General features: G+C 49.4%; 1 protein-coding gene across 2 annotated transcripts in view; it reads left to right on the top strand.

The window, feature by feature from the left end:
* The first annotated feature begins 1,573 nt into the window (after positions 1-1,573).
* Positions 1,574-13,032, top strand: part of chrnb1 (cholinergic receptor, nicotinic, beta 1 (muscle)) — a 58,414-nt gene continuing 46,955 nt past the window's right edge. For both annotated transcript variants that reach the window (XM_060854590.1, XM_060854589.1), the window contains exon 1: positions 1,574-1,780. In XM_060854590.1, the coding sequence (XP_060710573.1) occupies positions 1,720-1,780 (61 nt within the window). In that variant the 5' untranslated portion in view covers positions 1,574-1,719. The remainder of the gene's footprint in view (positions 1,781-13,032) is intronic.

Raw genomic sequence — 13,032 nt, 5'->3', positions numbered from 1 at the left:
CTCCCCTCCACCAACTGTCGCACACAACTGGGGTATCTTCAAATATCTTAATAATTGAGTTTGGAGAAGATTTGTAGCTCGGGTTGAGGTTCTGGATGTAGGTTTGCTCGCTGAGTTGGAAGGTTCGGTTTCAGACGTTTCGTCAGCTGGCTGATGATGTGACCTAGTGTGGTGATGAGCCATCCGAAGCCAAACCTTCCAGCTCCCTGATTGGATCATTCATGGTCCGTCCCCAATTACCCCTTGACAAGGTGGGGAGTCCCTTTCTTGAGCCTGCTGCGGTCTCTGTGTGGTGTAGGGGCACCCAGAGTGCCATCAGGGATAGAATTCCAGGATTATGACCCGGAGATACTCGAGGAATAGCGATACATTTTCACGTCAAGATGGTGAGTGACTTAGAGGGGAACTTGGCAGTTGGTGTTACTCCTATGAGTCTACTGCTCTTTTTATTTGAGATGGTAGTGGCCGTGGGCTGTCCAAGGACCCTTGGTGCGTCAGTGTAGTTCACCTTGTACGTGGTACACACAGCTACAGCTGAGCAGCGGGAGGGAGTGTTTGTGAATGTGTCGATCGTGTTAGCTGATTTGTCATGGATGCTGTTGAGTTTTGAGAAGATGTGCAGCGCAGGTTGAGCTTCTGGGTGTAAGTTTGCTCACTGAGCTGGAAGGTTCGGTTTCAGACATTTCGTCATCCTACTGGGTAACATCATCAGTGACGGTGACGCAACATCTGAATGCGAACCTTCCAGCTCAGTGAGCAAACCTACATCCAGCTTTAGAGCTTCCTGAGTCATAGAATCATACAGCACCGAAATAGACCCTTCGGTCCAACTCATCCTAACCCCATCTAGTCCCACCTGCCAGCACCCAGCCCATATCCCTCCAAACCCTTCCTATTCATATACCCATCCAGATGCCTCTTAAATGCTGTAATTGTACCAGCCTCCACCACTTCCTCTGGCAGCTCATTCCATACACGTACCACCCTCTGGGGGAAAAAGCTGGCCCTTTTAAATCTTTCCCCCTCTCACCCTAAACCTACACCCTCTAGATGTGGACTCCCTCACCCCAGGGAAAAGTCTATTTACCCTATCCATGCCCCTCATGATTTTATAAACCTCTATAAGGTCACCCCTCAGCCTCTGACGCTCCAGGGAAAACAGCCCCAGCCTCCCTGTAGCTCAAACCCTGGCAACATCCTAGTAAATCTTTTCTGAACCCTTTCAAGTTTCACAACATCCTTCCGGTAGGAGGGAGACCAGAATTGCACGCGATATTCCAGAGGAGTTGTTGTAGCAGCTACACTTGCCAAGGCAAGTGCTAGTGACCCCACCACACTGCTGGCATGTGCCTTTTAAATGGTGGTCAGGGTTTGGTTCCTGTGTGAACGGCGACGTGTGCATGAATGAAGGTGACTCACTGGGCTGTTGGCAGGAATCCCAGGCACTTACTGTATCCTGAAATGTCCTTGCGGTGGGGGGGAGAGAGCTTACTGAACAGCTGCTGCTTCTGCGGAACACGGGATTTTCGGCAGCCCCCACCCTCCTTTGATAGCTGTCATTGGAGGAGGTGGGCTTTGGAGAGGAGCCGGTCCAGCCCCTTCCCTGAATGACAGCAGCCAGCGAGTCTCAGGCTCAACTCGCCAGCCAATCCACTCACCCACAGAAAGCTGGTGCAAAGTTCCGGGAAAGTTTCGGAAAGTTCGGACAGGGGTCTGGAAATGGGGGTTGCGTGGTTAGCAGTGAGACTTCAAATCCTCTTTGTCCTGGGCACAGGGGCAGGTAAGTGCCTGTTTCTCAGATAAAGGACAACAGGGAAAGAGTTGACGTAGTTGTGGAAGGAGTGATTGAAAGCAGGAGTGTGTCCAAAGCAGAGTCTTCAGCTGTGAGGTGGTGGGGTATGTCATGAAACATCTCCTATCAACGCAGGCTTTCTATTCATGTCTTCATCATTTTTAGCCCCTGTTTCAGGTTCACGTTCAGCCTGCTACCCAGAGCCAGGCGTATTTCGGTTCCGTGAATGAATGCCCAATGGCACAACGCTGTAAATACACGTTGAGGGGACTGGTGGGTCAGTTGGAACACAGTTCAGGTGGGAGGTAAAGGGGCTCCTGCCCTGCATCACACAGAAGGAGAAAGTGACGACTGCAGAGAATGGAGGTCAGAGCTGAAAATGTGTTGCTGGAAAAGTGCAGAAGGTCAGGCAGCATCCGAGGAGCAGGAGACACGGCGTTTCAGGTGAAGGGCTCATGACCGAAACGTCAATTCTCCTGTTCATTGGATGCAGCCTGACCTGCTGCGCTTTTCCAGCAACACATTTTCGGCGTGCGTCACACAGCACGAGATAGTGACGGGTGTGGGGTATATCAGAGAGTGTTACAGTGAGGGGTTGTGGGGTATATCAGAGAGTGTTACATTGAGGGGTGTGGGGTATATCAGAGAGTGTTACAGTGAGGGGTGTGGGGTATATCAGAGAGTGTTACATAGAACATAGAACATAGAACATAGAAAGATACAGCGCAGTACAGGCCCTTCGGCCCTCGATGTTGCGCCGACCGAATCCTACCTAACCTACACTAGCCCAATAACCTCCATATGCCTATCCAATGCCCGCTTAAATGACCATAAAGAGGGAGAGTCCACCACTGCTACTGGCAGGGCATTCCATGAACTCACAACCCGCTGTGTAAAGAATCTACCCCTAACATCTGTCCTATACCTACCACCCCTTAATTTAAAGCTGTGTCCCCTAGTAACACCTGACTCCATTAGCGATAAAAGGTTCTCAGTGTCGACCCTATCTAAACCCCTAATCATCTTATACACTTCTATCAAATCTCCCCTAAACCTTCTCTTCTCCAATGAGAACAGCCCCAAGTGCCTCAGCCTTTCCTCATAAGATTTTCCTACCATTCCAGGCAACATCCTGGTAAACCTCCTCTGCACTCGTTCCAATGTCTCCACATCCTTCCTATAGTATGGCGACCAAAACTGCACACAATACTCCAGATGAGGCCGCACCAGAGTCTTATACAGTTGCAACATGACCTCAGGACTCCGGAACTCAATTCCTCTGCCAATAAAGCCCAGTACACCATATGCCTTCCTCACAGCACTATTTACCTGGGTGGCAACTTTCAGAGATCTGTGTACATTGACACCAAGATCCCTCTGCTCATCCACACTACCAAGTAGCCTACCATTAGCCCAGTAATCCATCTTCTTGTTACTCCTACCAAAGTGAATGACTTCACACTTAGCTACATTGAATTCCATTTGCCACATTTCTGCCCAGCTCTGCAACTTATCTATATCCCGCTGTAACCTACCACTTCCTTCCTCACTATCCACAACTCCACCGACTTTTGTGTCATCCGCAAACTTGCTTACCCAGCTTTCAAGCCCTTCCTCTAGATCATTTATAAAGATAACAAAAAGCAATGGTCCCAAAACAGATCCTTGTGGTACACCGCTAGTAACTGCACTCCAAGATGAACATAGTCCATCAACTACTACCCTCTGTCTCCTTCCAGCCAGCCAATTCCTAATCCAAACCTCTAATGTATCCTCAATGCCATACCTCCGTAGTTTTAGCATTAGCCTACCATGGGGAACCTTATCGAACGCCTTACTAAAATCCATAAACACAACATCTACTGCTTTACCCTCGTCCACTTCCTTAGTCAGAGAGTGTTACAGTGAGGGGTGTGGGGTATATCAGAGAGTGTCACAGTGAGGGGTGTGGGGTATATCAGAGAGTGTTACAGTGAGGGGCGTGGGGTATATCAGAGAGTGTTACAGTGAGGGGCGTGGGGTATATCAGAGAGGGTTAAAGTGAGGGGTGTGGGGCATATAAGAGAGTGTTACAGTGAGGGGTGTGGGGTATATCGGAGAGTGTTACAGTGAGGGGTGTGGGGTATATCGGAGAGTGTTACAGTGAGGGGTGTGGGGTATATCAGAAAGGGTTACAGTGAGGGGTATGGGGTATATCAGAGAGTGTTACAGTGAGGAGTATGGGGTATATCAGAGAGTGTTACAGTGAGGGGTGTGGGGTATATCAGAGAGTGTCACAGTGAGGAGTATGGGGTATATCAGAGAGTGTTATAGTGAGGGGTGTGGGGTATATCAGAGAGGGTTACAGTGAGGGGTGTGGGGTATATCAGAAAGAGTTACAGTGAGGGGTGTGGGGTATATCAGAAAGGGTTACAGTGAGGGGTATGGGGTATATCAGAGAGTGTTACAGTGAGGGGTGTGGGGTATATCGGAGAGTGTTACAGTGAGGGGTGTGGGGTATATCAGAGAGGGTTACAGTGAGGGGTGTGGGTTATATCAGAGAGAGTTACAGTGAGGGGTGTGGGGTATATCAGAAAGGGTTACAGTGAGGGGTATGGGGTATATCGGAGTGTTACAGTGAGGGGAGTGGGGTTTATCAGAGAGTGTTACAGTGAGGGGTGTGGGGTATATCAGAGAGTGTTACAGTGAGGGGTGTGGGATATATCAGAGCATGTTTCAGTGAGGGGTGTGGGGTATATCAGAGAGTGTCACTGTGTGAGGTGTGGGGTATACCAGAGAGAGTTACAGTGAGGGGTGTGGGGTATATCAGAAAGGGTTACAGTGAGGGGTATGGGGTATATCAGAGAGTGTTACAGTGAGGGGTGTGGGGTATATCGGAGAGTGTTACAGTGAGGGGTGTGGGGTATATCAGAGAGCGTTACAGTGAGGGGTGTGGGTTATATCAGAGAGAGTTACAGTGAGGGGTGTGGGGTATATCAGAAAGGGTTACAGTGAGGGGTATGGGGTATATCAGAGAGTGTTACAGTGAGGCGTGTGGTCTATATCAGAGAGTGTTACAGTGAGGGGTGTGGGTTATATCAGCGAGTGTCACAGTGAGAGGTGTGGGGTATATCAGAGAGTGTTACAGTGAGGGGTGTGGGTTATATCAGAGAGTGTCACAGTGAGGGGTGTGTGGTATATCAGAGAGTGTTACAGTGAGGGGTGTGGGGTATATCAGAGAGTGTTACAGTGAGGAGTGTGGGGTATATCAGAGAGTGTTACAGTGAGGGGCATGAGATATATCAGAGAGTGTCACAGTGAGGGGTGTGGGTTATATCAGAGAGTGTTACAGTGAGGGGTGTGGGGTAAATCAGAGAGTGCTACAGTAAGGGGTGTGGGGTATATCAGAGAGTGTCACAGTGAGAGGTGTGGGGTATATCAGAGAGTGTTACAGTAAGGGGTGTGGGGTATATCAGAGAGTGTTATAGTGAGGGGTGTGGGGTATATAAGAGAGTGTTACAGTGAGGGGTGTGGGGTATATCGGAGAGTGTTACAGTGAGGCGTGTGAGGTATATCAGAGAGGGTTACAGTGAGGGGTATGGGGTATATCAGAGAGTGTTACAGTGAGGGGTGTGGGGTATATCGGAGAGTGTTACAGTGAGGGGTGTGGGGTATATCAGAGAGGGTTACAGTGAGGGGTGTGGGTTATATCAGAGAGAGTTACAGTGAGGGGTGTGGGGTATATCAGAAAGGGTTACAGTGAGGGGTATGGGGTATATGGGAGTGTTATAGTGAGGGGTGTGGGGTATATCAGAGAGTGTTACAGTGAGGGGTGTGGGTTATATCTGAGAGTGTCACAGTGAGAGGTGTTGGGTATATCAGAGAGTGTTACAGTGAGGGGTGTGGGGTATATCAGAGTGTTACAGTGAGGGGTGTGGGGTTTATCAGATTGTGTTACAGTGAGGGATGTCGGGTATATCAGAGAGTGTCACAGTGAGGGGTGTAGGGGTTATATCAAAGAGTGTCACAGTGAGGGGTGTGGGGTATATCAGAGAGTGTTACAGTGAGGGGTGTGGGGTCTATCAGAGAGCGTTACAGTGAGGGGCGTGGGATATATCAGAGCATGTTTCAGTGAGGGGTGTGGGGTATATCAGAGAGTGTCACAGTGAGGGGTGTGGGGTATATCTGACAGTTTCACAGTGAGAGGTGTGGGGTATATCCGAGAGTGTCACAGTGAGAGGTGTGGGGTATATCAGAGGGTGTTACAGTGAGGGGTGTGGGGTATATCAGAGAGTGTTACAGTGAGGGGTGTGGGGTATATCAGAGAGTGTCACAGTGAGGGGTGTGGGGTATATCAGAGAGTGTTACACTGAGGGGTGTGGGTTATATCAGAGAGTGTTACAGTGAGGGGTGTGGGGTAAATCAGAGAGTGCTACAGTAAGGGGTGTGGGGATATCAGAGAGTGTCACAGTGAGAGGTGTGGGGTATATCAGAGAGAGTTACAGTAAGGGGTATGGGGTATATCAGAGAGTGATATAGTGAGGGGTGTGGGGTATATAAGAGAGTGTTACAGTGAGGGGTGTGGGGTATATCGGGGAGTGTAACAGTGAGGGGTGTGGGGTATATCAGAGAGGGTTACAGTGAGGGGTGTGGGGTATATCAGAAAGGGTTACAGTGAGGGGTATGGGGTATATCAGAGAGTGTTACAGTGAGGAGTATGGGGTATATCAGAGAGTGTTACAGTGAGGGGTGTGGGGTATATCAGAGAGTGTCATAGTGAGGGGTGTGGGGTATATCAGAGAGGGTTACAGTGAGGGGTGTGGGGTATATCAGAAAGAGTTACAGTGAGGGGTGTGGGGTATATCAGAAAGGGTTACAGTGAGGGGTATGGGGTATATCAGAGAGTGTTACAGTGAGGGGTGTGGGGTATATCGGAGAGTGTTACAGTGAGGGGTGTGGGGTATATCAGAGAGTGTTACAGTGAGGGGTGTGGGGTATATCAGAAAGGGTTACAGTGAGGGGTATGGGGTATATCGGAGTGTTACAGTGAGGGGAGTGGGGTTTATCAGAGAGTGTTACAGTGAGGGGTGTGGGGTATATCAGAGAGTGTTACAGTGAGGGGTGTGGGATATATCAGAGCATGTTTCAGTGAGGGGTGTGGGGTATATCAGAGAGTGTCACAATGAAAGGTGTGGGGTTTATCAGAGAGTGTTATAATGAGGGGTGTGGGCTATATCAGAGAGTGTTACAGTGAGGGGTGTGGGGTATATCAGAGAGTGTCACAGTGAGGGGTGTGGGGTATATCTGACAGTTTCACAGTGAGAGGTGTGGGGTATATCAGAGAGTGTCACAGTGAGAGGTGTGGGGTATTTCAGGAGAGTGTTACAGTGAGGGGTGTGGGGTATATCAGAGAGTGTCACTGTGTGAGGTGTGGGGTATATCAGAGAGTGTCACAGTGTGAGGTGTGGGGTATATCAGAGAGTGTTACAGTGAGGGGTGTGAGGTATTTCAGAGAGTGTTACAGTGAGGGGTGTGGGGTATATCAGAGAGTGTTACAGTGAGGAGTGTGGGGTATATCAGAGAGTGTTACAGTGAGGGGTGTGGGGTATATCAGATGGTTTTACACTGATGGGTGTGGGGTATATCAGAGAGTGTTACAGTGAGGGGTGTGGGGTATATCAGAGAGAGTTACAGTGAGTGGAGTGGGGTATATCTGACAGTTTCACAATGAGAGGTGTGGGGTATATCAGAGAGGGTTACAGTGAGGGGTGTGGGGTATATCAGAGAGAGTTACACTGAGGGGTGTGGGGTATATCAGAGTGTGTTACAGTGAGGGGTATGGGGTTTATCAGAGAGTGTTACAGTGAGGGGTATGGGGTATATCAGAGAGTGTTATAGTGAGGGGTGTGGGGTATATCAGAGAGGGTTACAGTGAGGGGTGTGGGGTATATCAGAGAGAGTTACAGTGAGGGGTGTGGGGTATATCAGAAAGGGTTACAGGGAGGGGTATGGGGTATATCAGAGAGTGTTACAGTGAGGGGTGTGGGTTATATCAGATAGAGTTACAGTGAGGGGTGTGGGTTATATCAGAGAGAGTTACAGTGAGGGGTGTGGGGTATATCAGAAAGGGTTACAGTGAGGGGTATGGGGTATATCAGAGAGTGTTACAGTGAGGCGTGTGGTCTATATCAGAGAGTGTTACAGTGAGGGGCATGAGTTATATCAGAGAGTGTCACAGTGAGGGGTGTGGGTTATATCAGAGAGTGTTACAGTGAGGGGTGTGGGGTAAATCAGAGAGTGCTACAGTAAGGGGTGTGGGGTATATCAGAGAGTGTCATAGTGAGAGGTGTGGGGTATATCAGAGAGTTTTACAGTAAGGGGTATGGGGTATATCAGAGAGTGTTATAGTGAGGGGTGTGGGGTATATAAGAGAGTGTTACAGTGAGGGGTGTGGGGTATATCGGAGAGTGTTACAGTGAGGGGTGTGAGGTATATCAGAGAGGGTTACAGTGAGGGGTATGGGGTATATCAGAGAGTGTTACAGTGAGGGGTGTGGGGTATATCGGAGAGTGTTACAGTGAGGGGTGTGGGGTATATCAGAGAGGGTTACAGTGAGGGGTGTGGGTTATATCAGAGAGAGTTACAGTGAGGGGTGTGGGGTATATCAGAAAGGGTTACAGTGAGGGGTATGGGGTATATGGGAGTGTTATAGTGAGGGGTGTGGGGTATATCAGAGAGTGTTACAGTGAGGGGTGTGGGTTATATCTGAGAGTGTCACAGTGAGAGGTGTGAGGTATATCAGAGAGTGTTACAGTGAGGGGTGTGGGGTATATCAGAGTGTTACAGTGAGGGGTGTGGGGTTTATCAGATTGTGTTACAGTGAGGGATGTCGGGTATATCAGAGAGTGTCACAGTGAGGGGTGTGGGGGTTATATCAAAGAGTGTCACAGTGAGGGGTGTGGGGTATATCAGCGAGTGTTACAGTGAGGGGTGTGGGATATATCAGAGCATGTTTCAGGGAGGGGTGTGGGGTATATCAGAGAGTGTTACAGTGAGGGGTGTGGGGTATATCAGAGAGTGTCACAGTGAGGGGTGTGGGGTATATCTGACAGTTTCACAGTGAGAGGTGTGGGGTATATCCGAGAGTGTCACAGTGAGAGGTGTGGGGTATATCAGAGAGTGTTACAGTGAGGGGTGTGGGGTATATCAGAGAGTGTTACAGTGAGGGGTGTGGGGTATATCAGAGAGTGTCACAGTGTGAGGTGTGGGGTATATCAGAGAGTGTCACAGTATGAGGTGTGGGTTATATCAGAGAGTGTTACAGTGAGGGGTGTGGGGTATTTCAGAGAGTGTTACAGTGAGGAGTGTGGGGTAAATCAGAGAGTGTTACAGTGAGGAGTGTGGGGTATATCAGAGAGTGTTACAGTGAGGGGTGTGGCGTATATCAGATGGTTTTACACTGATGGGTGTGGGGTATATCAGAGAGTGTTACAGTGAGGGGTGTGGGGTATATCAGAGAGAGTTACATTGAGGGGTGTGGGGTATATCTGACAGTTTCACAGTGAGGGGTGTGGGGTATATCAGAGAGGGTTACAGTGAGGGGTGTGGGGTATATCAGAGAGAGTTACAGTGAGGGGTGTGGGGTATATCAGAGAGTGTTACAGTGAGGGGTGTGGGGTATATCAGAGAGTGTTACAGTGAGGGGTGTGGGGTATATCAGAGAGGGTTACAGTGAGGGGTGTGGGGTATATCAGAGAGAGTTACAGTGAGGGGTGTGGGGTATATCAGAAAGGGTTACAGTGAGGGGTATGGGGTATATCAGAGAGTGTTACAGTGAGGGGTGTGGGGTATATCGGAGAGTGTTACAGTGAGGGGTGTGGGGTATATCAGAGAGCGTTACAGTGAGGGGTGTGGGTTATATCAGAGAGAGCTACAGTGAGGGGTGTGGGGTATATCAGAAAGGGTTACAGTGAGGGGTATGGGGTATATCAGAGAGTGTTACAGTGAGGCGTGTGATCTATATCAGAGAGTGTTACAGTGAGGGGTGTGGGTTATATCAGAGAGTGTCACAGTGAGGGGTGTGGGGTATATCGGAGTGTTACAGTGAGGGGAGTGGGGTATATCAGAGAGTGTTACAGTGAGGGGTGTGGGGTTTATCAGAGAGTGTTACAGTGAGGGGTGTGGGGTATATCAGAGAGTGTTACAGTGAGGGATGTGGGGTATATCAGAGAGTGTTACAGTGAGGGGTGTGGGCTATATCAGAGAGTGTTACAGTGAGGGGTATGGGTTTTCTCAGAGAGTGTTACAGTGAGGGGTGTGTGGTATATCAGAGAGTTTTACAGTGAGGAGTGTGGGGTATATCAGAGAGTGTTACAGTGAGGAGTGTGGGGTATGTCAGAGAGTGTTACAGTGAGGGGTGTGGGGTATAGCAGAGAGTGTTACAGCAAGGGGCATGCGATATATCAGAGAGTGTCACAGTGAGGGGTGTGGGGTATATCAGAGAGTGTTACAGTGAGGGGGTGTGGGGTATAGCAGAGAATGTTACAGTGAGGGGTGTGGGGTTTATCAGAGAGTGTTACAGTGAGAGGCATGAGGTATATCAGAGAGTGTCACAGTGAGGTGTGTGGGTTATATCAGAGAGTGTTACAGTGAGGGGTGTGGGCTATATCAGAGAGTGTTACAGTGAGGGGCATGAGGTATATCAGAGAGTGTCACAGTGAGGGTTGTGGGGTATATCAGAGAGTGTTACAGTGAGGGGTGTGGGGTATATCAGAGAGTGTTACAGTGAGGGGTGTGGGGTGTATCAGAGAGTGTCACAGTGAGGGGTATGGGGTTTATCAGAGAGTGTTACAGTGAGGGGTGTGGGGTATATCAGAGAGTGTTACAGTGAGGGGTGTGGGGTATATCAGAGAGTGTTACAGTGAGGGGTGTGGCATATATCAGAGTGTTACAGTGAGGGGTGTGGGGTATATCAGAGAGTGTTACAGTGAGGGGTGTGGGGTATATCAGAGAGTGTCACAATGAGGGTTGTGGGGAATATCAGAGAGTGTTACAGTGAGGGGTGTGGGGTATATCAGAGAGTGTCACAGTGAGGGGTGTGGGCTATATCAGAGAGTGTTACAGTGAGGGGTGTGGGGTCTATCAGAGAGTGTTACAGTGAGGGGTGTGGGGTATATCAGAGAGTGTCACAGTGAGGGGTGTGGGGTATATCTGACAGTTTCACAGTGAGAGGTGTGGGGTATATCAGAGAGTGTCACAGTGAGAGGTGTGGGGTATATCAGAGAGTGTTACAGTGAGGGGTGTGGGGTATATCAGAGAGTGTCACAGTGAGAGGTGTGGGGTATATCAGAGAGTGTCACAGTGTGAGGTGTGGGCTATTTCAGAGAGTGTTACAGTGAGGGGTGTGGGGTATATCAGAGAGTATTACAGTGAGGGGTGTGGGGTATATCAGAGAGTGTTACAGTGAGGAGTGTGGGGTATATCAGAGAGTGTTACAGTGAGGGGTGTGGGGTATTTCAGAGAGTGTCACAGTGAGGGTGTGGGGTATGTCAGAGAGTGTTACAGTGAGGGGTGAGGGGTATGTCAGAGAGTGTTTCAGTGAGGGGCGTGGGATATATCAGAGCATGTTTCAGTGAGGGGTGTGGGGTTTATCAGAGAGTGTTATAATGAGGGGTGTGGGCTATATCAGAGAGTGTTACAGTGAGGGGTGTGGGGTATATCAGAGAGTGTCACAGTGAGGGGTGTGGGGTATATCTGACAGTTTCACAGTGAGAGGTGTGGGGTATATCAGAGAGTGTCACAGTGTGAGGTGTGGGGTATATCAGAGAGTGTTACAGTGAGGGGTGTGGGGTATTTCAGAGTGTGTTACAGTGAGGGGTGTGGGGTATATCAGAGAGCATCACAGTGAGAGGTGTGGGGTATATCAGAGAGTGTCACAGTGTGGGGTGTGGGGTATTTCAGAGAGTGTTACAGTGAGGGGTGTGGGGTATATCAGAGAGTGTTACAGTGAGGGGTGTGGGGTATATCAGAGAGTGTTACAGTGAGGAGTGTGGGGTATATCAGAGAGTGTTACAGTGAGGGGTGTGGGGTATTTCAGAGAGTGTTACAGTGAGGGTTGTGGGGTATATCAGATGGTTTTACACTGATGGGTGTGGGGTATATCAGAGAGTGTTACAGTGAGGGTTGTGGGGTATATCAGATGGTTTTACACTGATGGGTGTGGGGTATATTAGAGAGTGTTACAGTGAGGGGTGTGGGGTATATCAGAGAGAGTTACAGTGAGGGGCATGAGGTCTATCAGAGAGTGTCACAGTGAGGGGTGTGGGGTGTATCAGAGAGTGTCACAGTGAGGGGTATGGGGTTTATCAGAGAGTGTTACAGTGAGGGGTGTGGGGTATATCAGAGAGTGTTACAGTGAGGGGTGTGGGGTATATCAGAGAGTGTTACAGTGAGGGGTGTGGCATATATCAGAGTGTTACAGTGAGGGGTGTGGGGTATATCAGAGAGTGTTACAGTGAGGGGTGTGGGGTATATCAGAGAGTGTCACAATGAGGGTTGTGGGGAATATCAGAGAGTGTTACAGTGAGGGGTGTGGGGTATCTCAAAGAGTGTCACAGTGAGGGGTGTGGGCTATATCAGAGAGTGTTACAGTGAGGGGTGTGGGGTCTATCAGAGAGTGTTACAGTGAGGGGTGTGGGGTATATCAGAGAGTGTCACAGTGAGGGGTGTGGGGTATATCTGACAGTTTCACAGTGAGAGGTGTGGGGTATATCAGAGAGTGTCACAGTGAGAGGTGTGGGGTATATCAGAGAGTGTTACAGTGAGGGGTGTGGGGTATATCAGAGAGTGTCACAGTGAGAGGTGTGGGGTATATCAGAGAGTGTCACAGTGTGAGGTGTGGGCTATTTCAGAGAGTGTTACAGTGAGGAGTGTGGGGTATATCAGAGAATATTACAGTGAGGGGTGTGGGGTTTATCAGATTGTGTTACAGTGAGGGATGTCGGGTATATCAGAGAGTGTCACAGTGAGGGGTGTGGGGGTTATATCAAAGAGTGTCACAGTGAGGGGTGTGGGGTATATCAGCGAGTGTTACAGTGAGGGGTGTGGGATATATCAGAGCATGTTTCAGGGAGGGGTGTGGGGTATATCAGAGAGTGTTACAGTGAGGGGTGTGGGGTATATCAGAGAGTGTCACAGTGAGGGGTGTGGGGTATATCTGACAGTTTCACAGTGAGAGGTGTGGGGTATATCCGAGAGTGTCA

Source organism: Hemiscyllium ocellatum, chromosome 44 (genome assembly GCF_020745735.1).
Source record: "Hemiscyllium ocellatum isolate sHemOce1 chromosome 44, sHemOce1.pat.X.cur, whole genome shotgun sequence".
In the NCBI taxonomy this organism is placed as follows: Eukaryota; Metazoa; Chordata; class Chondrichthyes; order Orectolobiformes; family Hemiscylliidae; genus Hemiscyllium; species Hemiscyllium ocellatum.
This window is presented reverse-complemented; position numbering and strand designations above follow the sequence as displayed.